The 15398-nt window shown below is 45.2% G+C and overlaps 1 protein-coding gene across 1 annotated transcript in view; it reads left to right on the forward strand.

Annotated features, from left to right (window-relative positions):
* Window positions 1-5490: 5490 nt before the first annotated feature.
* CDO1 (cysteine dioxygenase type 1) overlaps window positions 5491-15398 on the forward strand; it is a 15230-nt gene continuing 5322 nt past the window's right edge. Inside the window, exons 1-3 of the mRNA XM_039252601.1 lie at window positions 5491-5933; window positions 9275-9352; window positions 11626-11780. Of these exons, the coding sequence (XP_039108532.1) occupies window positions 5764-5933; window positions 9275-9352; window positions 11626-11780 (403 nt within the window). The 5' untranslated portion in view covers window positions 5491-5763. The remainder of the gene's footprint in view (window positions 5934-9274; window positions 9353-11625; window positions 11781-15398) is intronic.

The following is a 15398-nucleotide window of genomic DNA, read 5'->3' on the forward strand; positions in this document are numbered from 1 at the left end:
GTATACTGACTGAGTGAATTTTTTTTTGAGAGCGAGAACACGAGCCTGTACATGCACATGAATGGGGGAGGGGCAGGGGAAGAGAATCTTAAGCAGGCTCCATGCACAGCCCAGTGTAGAGCCTGATGCAGGGCTCTATCTCACAAACCCTGATACCATGACCTGAGCCGAAATCAAGAGTCGGGCAGACACCCAAGTGGCATGAGTGAGTGAACTTTTTAAATGTGGCTTTAAAATATTTAATCTAGCAAAACAACAGTAAAGGAAATATTTTTAAATTTTTGTATGGGAAAAGATAAAGGAAATTATTTGCAACGTATGTAGGGTTTGAATATTCAGTATGCATAAAGAACTCATTTTAATTGAGAATAAGGCATCTGGAAAATGGGCAAAAGACATTAAAATGCCATTCATAAAAGAAAATTCAAGGTGGGGGTTAGTGGATGAAATAGGTGATGGGGATTAAAGAGGACACTTGTGACATACGGAAGTGCTGAATCACCATATTGTACACGTGAAACTAATATTGCACTGTTAACTATACTGGAATTAAAAATTCTCAAAAACTGGGGCGCCTGGGTGGCTTAGTCAGTTAAGCGTCCGACTTTCACTTAGGTCATGATCTCGCGGTTCATGGGTTCGAGCCCCGCATCGGGCTCTGTGCTGACTGCCAGCCTGGAGCCTATTTCAGAGTCTGTATCTCACTCTCTCTCTGACCCGCCCCTGCTCACGCTGTCTCTCTCTCTCTCTCTCCTAGAAATAAATAAAAATATTTTAAAAATTTTTTCAAAAACTAAAAATAGAGATGCTTAATAAAGCACAAAAAGGGCAAAACCCCATTATGCAAATAAAAACTATGAGATGCCAATTGTCACCTGTACCAGTGGGCATCACAGAAAGCACTGTACTTGTAGTACTGGCAAAATTGTGGGGAAATAAATCCTGTCCTGTTCTTAGTGCTCAGAAGACGAACTGGGCACTACATACATTTTCAAGGGGCAGTTAAGCAAAGCCTGTCAAAAGCCTTGAAATGAAACTCTGATTTGTACCTTCCATTGGTTCCTTCATAAACCAAATAAGTTCCTGTTAGGCCCTCAGCTTCAGAGAAAGACAGGATCCCTATTCTCGGCACTTTTGTTCTAATTAGGCAGATTTTTAGACTGAAATTGGAATCTTGAAATTTTTTAAATTGAATTTTTAGAAGTAGTGAAAAGCAAAAAGATTTGATACCAGATACTAGATTTATCTCGCTTTTCTTTCATAATAATGAGAAATAAAACATGAATGTTTGTGAGTGGGTGGAATCTCAGGTTAGAAGAGTCCTTATAAATCCAGTTCTTTCTGTGTCCTCCTATCAGATACACAGGAAGTGTACGGTGATGACCTGTCCTGGTTGCCACAAAGAAGGCCCTGTCCATTTTGACATGGCTCAGTTCCTTAGAAAATGGTCTTCTGTGGTCTTGTCTTCCCCCCTGCCTTTTCTGTGTGTTCCCAGTTCTAGTATCTAGATCTCGAAAGCTTATCTTTTTCCACACACCCCTGCTCCCCAGTCCTCCTAAATCTTCTCTTAGTGGCAAATCTGTTCCTTCCAGTCTATGAGACTCATTCTTGATCCCTCTCTAACAACCCAAATCTCTAACTTCCAAATCTCTCTGCAAATCCTGACAGCTTTACCTTCCAACACGACCATTTTGCCTCCCTTCTGCCCTGAAGAGTGTCTCTCACTCTGATTGCCAGCTAATTGCTAATTGGCTTCCCTTGATTTGCTCGCTCTCTGGCCAAAATCCCTGAATGGTTTCCATTGTTCTCCGAGGGCCTATGTGATTTGTAGTCCCTACTTCCACACCCTGCCACCCACGTCCATGTTCATCAAGCACTTAGTGCTTCCTCCCAGGGCTTTTGCACTTAACTGTTTCCTCTATCTGGAAACTTCCCCCAGACAACTGCACGTTTACTGACTTCCTTCAGCCCCAGCTGAAATACCTAACTCCCCTAAAGTGACAGTTCCTCACCACCCTCCACCCAGCTTCGGCTTTATTTTTCTCCATTATATATCTGTGTACATTGTGTATCCATCTCTCCCTGTATATTGTAATATTTCTTGGCAGTGTCTACCCCTCCCACCCCTACCTTATTAGAGCATAAGCCCTGTGAGGGCAAAGACTTAGTTTTGTGAGGAGTGCCTGGCATCCAGCACATGCTTTTAAAAATGTGTTGAGTGGATGGATAGACCATGATTTCCAGACCTGTAATAATTCTTATTCCTTTCTCTGGATACCTACCCTATGTCAATGTCTGAAAATGTGATGATCCTCGCCCTTGGCAATGCAAAGTGCAGTGGACCTACATCCCTGGACCCAGGCATTCTACTTACGTTAACAGAGCCTGTAATGGCAATCACTTTCTCCTTCTCCTCCTCCTCCCCCTCCTCCTCCTCCTCCTCCTCTTCCTCCTCCTTCTCTTCCCCTCCCCCTCCTTCCCCTGTTCATCCTCCTCCCCCTCTTCTTCCTCCTCTTCTCCCTCTTCCTCCTCCCCCCGGAAGAATTCGGGCATCCTTTGCAGAGAATCCAAAAACTCTTGAAAACAACAAGTCCCTTGGGTTTGAATTCACTACTCCAGGATCCCTAAAGAAAAACTAGCAATTCAGTTACTCTAGCCAATCACCTATGTTTTTCCTAACTTTGCCATCCATGCATACACAAGCCAATGTGTGCTGGACAATGAGAGGGATATAAAAACAAAACGTAAATAGAGTCTGTCCTAAAGGTTCTCCCTGTTAAGAGGATGCACGTAGCAACTGCGATACATGCTCTGGCATATAGTTAAGTGCCCTAAAAAAGATACTGATTATTGTACCAGTTCAGGGAGAGATACAGCTTATTTGAAAGGAAAGCATTTGAGCTAAGTAAGTCCTTAAGATTTGGACATGGAAACAGCCTTCAAGAATCTAGTCAGAAGGAAAAGCTTAAGCAAAAGAATGGATTGGGTAAGCACAAGAAATAGTCACTAATTTCATTTCACTGGAAGATATAGTTGCCAAAAAAAAAAAAAAGGCAAAAGGTGAAAGATGAAAAATGTAATTTAGAACCAAAAGGTGGAGAACGTCAAATGGCAGCCTCACAAGCCATGTGTGTTGGAAACAAGGGCTATTGAAATTGTCTGGGAAACAACATTGATTGTTGCCTTAGGATAATGAATCTAGTGGCTGTGAAGAAAAGATTGACAAGAACTGGGGGTGGGAGGGTGGGGGGGGGAACCAAGAAATCTCCAGTCTAGGAGGTCAGTACCATAATCCAGCCAAAATAGAGGCTTGACCAAGTATAGTAGCAATAAGAATAGAAAAGCAGGAAATCACAAAATACATGGAGGCACAAAATTTGCCATCAGGTTGAAGGATTTGAGAATGAATCAAAGAAAGGGTAGGCAGTGGTGGGTGTGGATTTTGAGCCTAGGTGGCCTCATTGCAGAAACAAACTCCAGGGGCGCCTGGGTGGCTCAGTCGGTTAGGTTAATTATCCAACTCTTGTTTTCCACTGAGGTTAGATCTCATGGCTTGAGCTCCACTTCGGGCTCTGTGCTGGCAGCGCAGAGTCTGCTTGGGATTCTCTCTCCCCCTCTCTCTCGCCCCACCCGCACTCTCTATCTTAAAATAAATAAATAAAAACAAAAACAAAAAAGGAATAGAAACTCCAGGAGTTGAAAAGCTTGCTTGGAAGGAATTTCAAATATCTTGCATTTAAATGCCAAAAGCTGTTAAGTAGAGATTGCTCTCAGCCTGTAAAGTTAGGGAGATGTGGGAGGCATCTGCACAGAAGTGACCAATGAAACTGTGAGTTTGCACGAAGGTTTAGAGAAGAGAGGCAATGACTATGAACGTGTGGATATGGGTATAGTAAGTCGATTCCTGAAGTCTTTGAAAGTCAAGAAGGGGTGCCAGTGAAGCGAGATTAAGATAGCTGAAATGGAGCAATTAAGAGACTCAGAAGAAAACGGTGACAAGAATAAAAAGATCACTTTGAGTGAACAATAAAAACTGTATGATGTACTCTGTCCCCAATTAACCACCTCTCAGCGACATACATCACAAAAGATTGGCTTCTGGAGTGCTTTCAACTCCTTTTTGAACAAGGGGATTGAACTGTCATTTTTATTTCCTAACAACATTGTTAGAATACTTGCAGTGTGATCAGTTTAACCTGGGATGTTTAAAATGAGACCGTAGGGGGCACCTCAGTGGCTCTCAAGGTTAAGCTTCAGACTCGTGATCTCGGAGCTGATAGCACAGAGCCTGCTTGGGATTCTCTCTCTCTCTCTCTCTCTCTCTCTCTCTCTCCCTCCCTCAAAAAATAAACTTAAACAAATAAAATAAGACCATAGGCGGCACAAGTAAATGTAAATATATAGACACATACATCGATGCAAAGTAGAAGTAGAGAGGAGAGACCAACCTTTCATAAATTTAGGCCTTTAATAACCCTGAATTCAAATTATTCCCTGGGTTGGTTTATAATGAGAAAGAATGAATCTAGACTTGGATTTCTTCTGTCCCTCACATTTATTTTCATTCACACTCAATTTGTGTTGTTCACAAAGCATGTCACGGGCTGTGCACAGCACAGAAAATGGGTTTCGCTAACCAATAGGCTCATTTGAGCGCACGCCTAGATTTGAGTTTAATAGTATAATTAGAACCCTACGAATTATTGCATTAGGAGCCCAGAACAGCATTTCTTTTCACCATTAATTGACCCATCAGGTCTTTGCACCGAATATATTTTATCCTAAAGGAAATATTTGGTTTTAAAATCAGGGATACGTGACTTTCCTTCGTTTCACTAGTCTTGCTCGAGACCCGAATGTCCTTTGTGAAAATGTACTTTCAGTACAGTACATTTCTTTTTTTTTTTTTTTTTTTCAAGAAAGACCTCTATTCCGCCCCGCCGACGCCCCCCCCACCCCCCGCAACTAGCCTGGAGCACATTATGGATAGTTTCAATCGACAAACAGTAGCTCTCCAGCTAGAGAGGGCACTCCATCCTCAACCATAATCCCAGCTCAGTTTGGAAGCGAGGGTCCCTCTCCTTCTTCGCCCTCCACTGGCTCCCCCCAACCTCCTCCGGATCCCTTCGGTCTCAGTCCCTGAGTCGCCAGCCACAGAGGCGGAGGGGAGCCTCCTAGAGCAGCTGGGGGCGGGAGCGGTGGGGGCGCTGGGAGAGGGGCTGGGATGGGCGGACGCAAGGCGCCGTGCGGAGGTGGGGGACACCCCGCGCGAAGCCCACCTCGAGCGCGCGGGCGCGGAGACGGGGGCTCCCCGGCAGCGCTGCGGGGCCGGAGGGCGCGGGGCCGCGTGCGTGGACCTTGTCCGCAACCTGTCGCCGCCTCCGCCCCGCTGCCCAGATCGCTCCCAGCCTCTCCCCACCCACCGAAAGCCGTTGGTACAGTCCCGCCGGCTTCGAGAGCTTAAAAGGGGCCGGGGCCGCCCAACCCAGCACATTTGGTCCTGATTTGCGTGCGCTTCGCATCCACTGCTTTCCCGGATCTGCCAAGCTGCTGGGGGACGTCGAGGGGTCTCTTGATATCTTAGTGGCGGGGGCGGTTCTTAGGCTGCGGCACTCGAGCGTTCGGGGGCTCTGTGTGTGCGCGCGCGCGCGTGGGTAGCTGTCCAGCCGGCTGTTAAGGTCCCCCGCCCCCCGCTCCTCTGTTCGCTCAGCCCCCTCACCGCAGCGAAGCGGAGAGCCGCGCGCGCAGCCAACTCGGCGAGGGATGGAGCAGACCGAGGTGCTCAAGCCGCGGTCCCTGGCCGATCTGATCCGCATCTTGCACCAGCTCTTCGCCGGCGAGGAGGTCAACGTGGAGGAGGTGCAGGCCGTCATGGAAGCCTACGAGAGCGACCCCGCCGAGTGGGCAGCCTACGCCAAGTTCGACCAGTACAGGTGAGCGCGCGCCCTAGCCCTGGCTGCGGGAGCCCCGGCGCGGGACCCGGGTACAAAGAGGGATCCGAGGGCGCGAGGGGAGGAAGGGCCTGGCCTCCCTGGGCCCGCCGCTCGCCAGCCTTTCCCGCAGCCTCCAGCTGCTACGCCTGCTCGCCCTCGGCTCGGCGCTTTGGGCCAAAAGTGGATCATCCCGGCCTGGCCGGAGACTGCGGCGGGCTCCGGGTGCGGAGGCCACCGCGCGGCCGCAGACGGTTTTGCCTTCTTCTCGCCGCTCCATCTTCTCTCGGGCTCGGGAGCAATGCCCTGCCCTCTGGCTCTGTCGCTCGCCTCGGACGCGGCGACACGAGGTAGGGGGACCGGAGGCCCCAAGCACTCAGGCTCCGCATGGCCCGCCGCCCGAAGGGACCGAGTGGCCGGACTGAAGGAGCGTGCCCCCGGGACACAGGGGTGACGGCTGAAGGACTCGCTTCCCCCCACGGCAGTTCTCCATCACTGGATCGCCTGCAGCCAGGCACCTGCCGCCATCGCGCATTTTTGCCGGTTACCAGCTGCTGTTTTTCAACTAGTGCTGCCCATCCCAAACCCATTTAACTTTACAGACTGCGGGTTTATTTATTTTTTTTTTTAAGTATTTCTTTATTTTTGAGAGAAAGAGCGTGAGCAGGGGAGCGGCAGGGAGAGAGGGAGACCCAGAATCTGAAGCAGGCTCCAAGCTGTCAGCACAGAGGACCACTCGGGGCTCGAACTCGTGAACCGTGAGATTATGACCCGAGCTAGAGTGGGACACTTAACCGACTGAGCCAGCCAGGCGCTCCTGCGGGTTTATTTCAACCCACCGTCAGGGGTGTGAGTTGAAGGGCTCTTTGAGCCCCCAAGCAATGTGCTTTCTCGAATCCTCGGTTCTGAGGCCCTGGAATGTAAATCGAAGACCGCTGCTACCCAAATGGGGTTGTGCGAGGGGGTCCGTGGCAGCCCTGGCTTGGTGATAGAAGTACAAGTGGATCTCCCTACAAGTCTGAGGGGCCAGAAGTAAAACTGACTCACCCTGAAGGGTGGGGGTTTCTTTTCCAGGAGCAGCTAGCGATTCAGTCTTTATGGCTGATCGGGCTGAGGTTAGGGAGAGGAAGATCCTTGAAAGATAAGAATAAACAGAGATTATGTTCCTTGGAAGCAGTTTTTGTTAGTCACCTCACCTAAACATAGGTAGCGTGCTTGTCAGCAAGGGCTGTTTCCTCTGCATTTTAGGGCTCGAAATAAAAAAGTGAAGCCTTTCTAAGATCCCATTTGCTGCTTGCAATGGCTCCAGGAAATTCCTTTGGTTTCTGTCCTTCTGTGGTTGCCAATAAGGTACCGGAGACCACTCTTTAATTTTGCCACTGGCTCCAAGTAAGCAAGGGTTTATTATAGGCCAGGTACTCTTTACCTTACTCTTGTATTTATTCATGTACCTCATGACAGCTCTGTGAGATAGGTACAATTTCTTACCCTTTTTTTTTTTTTTACAGCTGAGGAATCGTAAGCATTAATAAAAAGATTGGATTAGATACATCGGTCATACTTGTATCAGGTAGCGGCCCCAGGATTCAAATTAGCATTGTTGTTCCAGAGCCCTTCCTCCAAACAACAGCTGAACTTTCTGCAGACACATGATGCCTTAATAGTTTGCTTTCAGGGTAGTTATATTAGTGACCAAGTGAAATTCATCAACCCGGGTAGGCTGAGGGCTCTGAATCTGTAGAACAATGGCATTTCCCAGGGCTTTGAATTCATCTTGACTGACAAGCTCTAATTGAATCACTTGAGATGCAAGCATTTGGATTGATCTATTGCACAGGTATGCAGGGCGCAACTAATGAAGATAAATGGGTGGGCAGTTGGGGAAGTGTGGAGGGAGAAATGTGGGAGAGCAGAAATCATTTGGGTAGTGTTTTTGTGTGTGTGTGTGGAATAGGTATCCTAGCCCTGCAAAGGATTCTGATCTCTGACCTTGGGAAGGCCAGTGCAGAAGAACCAGGACAGAATATGTTCCAGGGTGAGCCAGACATTAATTTCTCTGGGACCAGTCCCAGAAAAGCAACAGGGGTGCCCCTGAGACTGGTAGAGAGAGAAAGAGTATGTATGTGTGTATATAACAAAATGGAGTTTATCGTGAATTACAGGCTGTGTGCACAGCCCCTAGCTAGGTCATCAAGGGCTACAAAGTTAGGATGACTGACCTCTGAAAAGCACTTCCTAATCAACTCTCTCTCTCTCTCTCTGCCAGCACCTGGCCTCCTGCCTTGTAAGAGAAAAGGGGAAGAAGGAGCATTAGGGACATAAGGGAACAGATGACTATGTGATCAAACACTACCCCAAATATGGGGTAAAGAGTCCTTGTCTTAAAAAATAAATCTAAACAAATGTCATAAGTATCAGACTTTACTAATTAGATGATATGAATGATACCCCCCTTTTTTAAAAATTTTTTTTAATGTTTGTTTATTTTTGAGAGACAGAGACAAGAACATGAGCAGGGGAGGGGCAGAGAGAGAGGGAGACACAGAATCAGAAGCAGGCTCCAGACTCTGAGCTGTCAGCACAGAGCCTGACGTGGGGCTTGAACTTATGATCCGTGAGATCATGACCTGAGCCCAAGTTGGACACTTAACTGCCTGAGCCACCCAGGGACCCCTGGGTGACACTCCTTTGGCCAATAGAAACTTGAAAGTGGGTTTTTTTTTTTTTCCTTCTGATGGTATGCTTGTAGTGGTTTTGATTTGGGATTTTGGGGGCAGCCAATTACTGGATTCTCCTGGAATAGGTTTAGAGTGTCATTTACTTCCCTCATGTAGTTTCCTCTGTTGTATACTTAAATCAATCCCCACCCTATCTGTGGAGGACTTTTCATTATCAGTGCTTTTGAATGTGGTTTGTGTCTGGGCTACAGCAAAAATTAAGGAGAATTCTAAAAACAGCTATGTAATGAACCTTGTTTCTTACGGTTTAGCTACAAGAGAAAAAAATAGCAACTTTCTTGTGTACAGCAGCAATGCCCTTTACAAGTAACCTCTGTGAGAAACTTACTCTTTTTTTTATCAGTTTCAGGCAATCACGTGAAGAATCAAGGAATTTGCTTTCCTTTCCCCTGTTACCTTCTTTCTGCTGTTAATGAAAAGCAGCTAGAAACGTGGTGATTCAAAATCCAAAAATGTCCAAAATGCCCTGTGAAAAATTGTTTTCATTTTAAGTTGTTTAGAGGAATAAATGTTAGCACTTGTAAATGAGCCATGCTCTTGTGACACACTTCTTTTTCCCGGTTTTTTCATCAACCCAATTCAAACTTCTGAATACCTTCCTTGTAGGTATACTCGAAATCTTGTGGATGAAGGAAATGGAAAATTTAATCTCATGATTCTCTGCTGGGGTGAAGGACATGGCAGGTAATACAATTATTCATTTGCAAATACTTAAATTCTCTATTCCAGCGTTAAGGCAAGTGCGGTGCCAGAATGGTCACAGATCTTGGGAGCGCTGACACATCTCATGTTACAGTTATTTTGTTCAGTGTCCCAACAGAAATTCTCATGGGAATCGGGGTAAGAGGGCTAGGCATACACCATGGGTGTCAAAACCAGCCCCCTAAATGAGTAGTAAATCAAAGGAGGTCTGCAGCCAGTTTAACTTCGTCTCTCAGTCTTCTGTGGCATTAAGTATATATGGAATTTTGCTAAAACTTGACCTTCGCGGTGCTTTGAAGTATGCACACAATTGCAGGACCGAAGACCAAAGTGTCCACATTTGGACCTAGAAAAGCAGTTCACCAGTTCAGAAAAGTTCTTTCTACTTCAAGTTAATTGTTGACTGTTATTTTTTAGTTCCCTTTTTAAGTTTTTATGTAGAGGGTGAGGCAGCTTAAACTAACACCAATTCTTTGAAACTTGGTTCCTTCATTTGTCGTTAGTGGGTACATTTTTGAGTTGTTATCTCTGTAAACAGATCCTTCTCAGTCTTTTGAGAACAATACAAACCAAAATTGCAGACCCATTTCTGATGAGAGAAAGGAAGCCTGAATTTATGAGATGGGGGAGGGGAGTTAGGTCCATAGAGGACCTTTATTTACTCATGGAATGAAGTTGTTTCCATTCACTCCCAATATATTTTGAAAGCATATATATGTCGGGACAGGACTAGGCTCTGTGGGTTTAGGAAATGAGTTCCTACAGTTTTGTGAGTTCTTAGGGTTTTATGAGTTCTTACAGTTTTATGAATTCAACATAGGAAATAAATGCTAATGGCATATACAGCTTCTTTTAATCAACTCTACGGCTAATACTATTTAATAAACTTAAATACCATTTACGAGTACATGAATAAATATTTCCCACAAATCCAATTTACTTTTTTCTCCCTCCATTATTGTGAGTTAATCACAGGTGGAATAATCTAAATCTACAGAAGGTTAGCATTATTGCAGTAGAACTTCTGGGTGTTCTCATCCATACACATACCTTTTGTCCCCCAAAGGAAGGAGAAGAGAGAAAAGGCCTGGGGTGAGGGGAAAAAAAACCCACTATATGTTGCATGATCTTACAAGTGAGACACAGTTATTATAGATAATTATCTTTATTCTTTCCAGAATTTTTCTAATATAATTGTGTAATCAAGTTGTAGCCCAGCTTAACTGAGTTATTAAAAGCTATATTCGGGGTGCCTGGGTGGCTCGGTCGATTAAGTGTCCGACTTCGGCTCAGGTCATGATCTCCCAGTTCGTGAGTTCGAGCCCTGCATCGAGCTCTGTGCTGACAGCTCAGAGCCTAGAGTCTGTTTCGGATTCTGTGTCTCACTCTCTCTCTCACCCTCCCCTGCTCATGCTGTCTCTCTCTCTCTCTCTCTCTCTCAGAAATAAAAAACATTTAAAAAATTTTTTACAAAGCTATTTTTTTGGAGAAGATCAAAGTTTGCTGGTTTTGTGTTTCTGTTACCATAGTATCACAACCTGATTTTTTTAAATGAACTGTTTTTTTACTGCGGTTATACATCCCAACAGGATGCTGTATGTGCCTTGATATGAAAGGCATAGTACAGTAAAACCTTGGTTCGTGAGTATAATTCATTATGGAAACATGCTTGTAATCCAAAGCACTTGTATATCAAAGCCAATTTCAATAACGATGGGCTCAGTTGTGATCATGTGACGTCATTTGTTTACCAAGTTAAAATTTATTAGAAATGTTTGCTCATTGGAGCGCCTGGGTGGCTCAGCCGATTAAGCATCCAACTTCGGCTCAGGTCATGATCTCATGGTTCATGACTTCCAGCCCCATGTCGGGCTCTGTGCTGACAGCTCAGAGCCTGGAGGCTGCTTCAGATTCTGTGTCTCCCTCTCTCTCTGCCCCTCCCCCACTGGCGCTTTGTCTCTCTCTCTCTCTCTCTCTCTAAAATAAATAAACATTTAAAAATTAAAAAAAAAATAAATGTTTGCTCATCCTGCAGAACACTCATAGAACAAGTTACTCGCACCCCAAAGTTTTACTGTATTTTATATGTTGCTCTGAACAATGTTAATTATAAATTGATGACATTTACAAATGCCACTAAGGTGGTTTGTGACCTGTCCTCATGATAGTCTGCAGCAGTAAGCTGTGGGCAGACAGTACTGCACGTGTGGATCCTGGACCATCTACTGAGCTCAGCTGTCTTTGTGTATCTGTAGCAGTATCCATGATCACACTGACTCGCACTGCTTTCTGAAGATGCTACAGGGAAACCTAAAGGAGACATTATTTGCCTGGCCTGACAAAAAATCCAACGAGATGGTCAAGAAGTCGGAAAGAATCTTGAGAGAAAACCAGTGTGCCTACATCAACGGTAACCTTTCACACTTAGCATCTTAATTCGAGTCACTTTTTCAAAATATATGCTCGCAGATTAGCGCCCACTGACAAGGTGTTTCCTGCCAGGTCGTAGGACAGGATCGAATATGAATTTACAAAAGTAGATTGTTTTGAGAAGGGAGTGAGGCTACGTTGGAAATCTTAGTCTTTGTGTTAGACATGTTCTGGAAACGATCAAGAATGTGAGCTATAATCCTCGTTGGTTATATAAAATGCATACAGCATACTTAGAGTATTATCTATTCTCAAGGGAACCTTTACAAGACACATTATTTAGCAGTGATTTCTAGATCTCCTACTAAGAGTTCACTTTTTTTCCTAAATGTGATTTGGGAGAGCAAGATGCTTTTCAGAACAGTCTGCAATTAACACCTGTATTTTTTTTTAATGTTTATTTTTTTGAGAGTGAGAGCAGGAGTGGGGGAGGGGCAGAGAGACAGGGAGACACAGAATCCAAAGCAGGCTCTAGGCTCTGTGCTGTACCTGATGTGGGGCTTGAACTCACAAACCATGAGATCATGACCTGAGCCGAAGTCGGACGTTTAACCAGCTGAGCCACCCAGGCGCCCTAACATCGTATTTCCAAAGAGGATAGTAACTTTCCAAATAGCCTGTTAATGGTTATTGGAAATCATTTTTGATTTCCATTTGTAAGTGAAATTGCCAGCACATAGTAAGAATAAATAACCCGGCCAAGGTTTGAACTCAAGCCATTTGATTCCAAAGCCCATACTCTTAACTGGGATACTATTCCAATGATGTAAAGTAAAATAGTACAGAGGTTTTTCTGGTCATGTAGCTTCTTTCTTCTTATATTTTTTTTAAGTTTATTTATTTTGAAAGAGGGAAAGAGAGAGAAACCCAAGTACTATCAGTGCAGAGCCTGACATGGGACTTTAACTCACGAACTGTGAAATTGTGACTTGAGCCAAAACCAAGAGTCTGTCATTTAACCAACTGAGCCACCCAGGTGCCCTCCTTCTTCTTCTATCTTAAAGTCCCATTTTGGTTTTGATATTTGGCCTAAATTTGCTCATTCGTTTAAGAATGCAAGCCACTCACAAAGGTCAGATGGTATGGGAACTTTCTCCCCCATTCACAAAACACAAAGGTGTTTGTTTCTTAGGTGGCAGGAAGCTTTTATTTGAGGGTTTCTGTATGCATAAAGCACACCAGATTTCCAAGAGCAATTTTGTTGGCCTGTATCACTCACAATGAAGCCCAAAGCCTTTCAGAATCCTTACTTTCAGCTGGAGTCACAGAGTCTATGAAACTAGATTAGATCTTAAAGAATAAGTAAGCTTTTTTTGAGGGTCTTTGGTGCAAAACCTACCAGAGCCAAGCAGGCAGGAAAAAGGCTGGGGTACTGGTGTGTGCGAGCCACACTGTCTAAGCGGGCAGCGATGGCCACCCATTTCCAGCCACTCTGTTCTGATTTCTTTTTCCACCGAAGTGGGAAATTCCCATTTTTATGAGAAATGCTGCCAATTGGTGAAATACTAAATTGGGATAAGCTAAATGTGCCTGTAGATGAATCCCGTAAGATCAAAAGCCTCAAAAGTTCAACCTTTGATTTTTATGGATGCAGGAGAAGGAGTGTCGATGGATAGTGGTCAGTGGGAAGGATGTTTTGAGTACAGGGAAGAGCGTGAGGGCAGGGGCGGCATTGCAGAGCATGAAGACTGTTCAGGAATGGTCTTGCTAGAGGGAAGAAGGACAGTGGGCTCAGACATGAGGAGTAGGAGGGTAAAGTGAGATCAGGGCCTGGGCCTCTAAGACCTGCTGAACGTAAGAGCCTGCTTCAGTCAGTAGAATTTTGTCGGGCGTGTGTCGATGGATTCCATAGCAGTGTGCAGCACAGGGTGGAGGAAAGAGAAAATTGGGACAAGGAGACAAATTACTTCTTGTAAAGGCAAATGGGAGATGTGCCTGGCATCCATAACTATCACCAAGAAAGGGTCAGGGTTATTGTGAAAGATAGTACACTGTGGGCATAAAGGAAAGGAAGCAGCGACGGACGGATGGACAGACAGATGCATACTAGGATTATTAAGAGTAGGTATCAGGAGCTTCCAGGACTTCCCTAAAGGATGGTGGCTAGGATTGGCGGGGTCTGTGCTTGCAGGATTGCACAGCTTGCATTGGGTAGCATGCTCACGTCCACTTGGGGAAATGATAATTTGCATAAGGGACACTCATTACTTAAGAAGCTGGACCTTGTATTCAGAATTGTCCTTACGCCAGTGTTTTATGGGCAGTAAGCTATAGAACCAAAGAGTTTCCATCTGGGAGAATCCTGTCCCATATTTGGAAACGAGGAGCACTGCTGGAGATCCCAGAAGTTGTGAGCTGGTGGAAGGTGGCCTTGCTATACTCTGGCCGGGAGGAGAACTTCAGTCTTCCCCTTCTAGGCTTTGCTGTTCTCTCTCGCAAGCTCATGGAGCCAGATCGTAAAGCACAGATCATAAAATAGGTGCCAAATTAGGTGCCTACATTAACTACACTAATTACGCTAAAGTTCTTCCTTCATTATTCTTCAAACTCTCTCCTAACTGTAAATTTCTTCTCAACATATTTTCAGGGGTTTTTTCTGACATTTATGTTTGAGAGAGAGAGAGAGAGAGGGACAGAGTGGGAGCAGGGGAGGAGCAGAGAGAGGGAGACACAGAATCAGAAGCAGGCTCCAGGCTCTGAGCCGTCAGTACAGAGCCCAACACGGGGCTCAAATCTCATGGACAACGAGATCATGACCTGAGCCAAAGTCAGACACTCAATTGACTGAGCCACCCAGATGCCCCCAATTACTTTGTCTTTTCTTTCTCCTTTCTTCCTTTCCTTCCTTCCTTCCTTTCTTCCTTTCTTCCTCCCTCCCTTCCTTCCTTCCTTCTTTTCTTCCTTTCTCTCCTCCAGGGCCGCTAGAGGTGCTTCAGTGTGCATTGGTTTATCTCTGAGCCAGGGCTCACTCAGCCGACATCCTGGAGAACTCTCACATCATTCAGCCTTTCCCTCCGTTTCCTCCTCTTTCTGATCCCCCTATTTCCTGATATCCTGTCTGCTTCCTCGGTGACTGTCTGAAACGGTTCACGGAAGTAATTTTATAGACCACACATACCTAAAAGTCTCTGTAGTCCATCCTCGAAACACAATGAATAATGTCGCTGAATGTGGAATTAGCACCTAGGCTCCTCTCGGAACTGTGAGGGTGATCCCTTGACTTTTAGTTTCCAGTCATCTTTCTGAAAGCCTGGTGCCACTCTGATTCTTAAATCTTTCTATGAAACTATTGTTTTCTTTCTAGAAACTTTGGGATCTTCTCTTTTGATATCCTTTCCTGTCCCGAGCGTTATAGTCATGTCCCTTCTTTCATGACTCTCCGTCATTGTGTTGGGTTCTTTCTCCATGGGTTCTTTCATTCTGGAAAACTGTCCTTCTAATCCAGAAAATATTTGGAGGTTTTCTTTCTTTGGGGGTTGGTTTGGTTCTGTTTCTGAAACTCTTCCTGCTCAGTTAGGAAACCTGAAGTGGTCATCTGATTTTGCAAATCCTCTCCTGAGTACTGTTTGTTTCAAGTTGTTTGTGGGGGGGGGGGGGG

The sequence above is a fragment of the Hyaena hyaena genome, unplaced genomic scaffold (assembly GCF_003009895.1).
Source record: "Hyaena hyaena isolate Hyena2069 unplaced genomic scaffold, ASM300989v1 scaffold_431, whole genome shotgun sequence".
Taxonomy (NCBI): domain Eukaryota; kingdom Metazoa; phylum Chordata; class Mammalia; order Carnivora; family Hyaenidae; genus Hyaena; species Hyaena hyaena.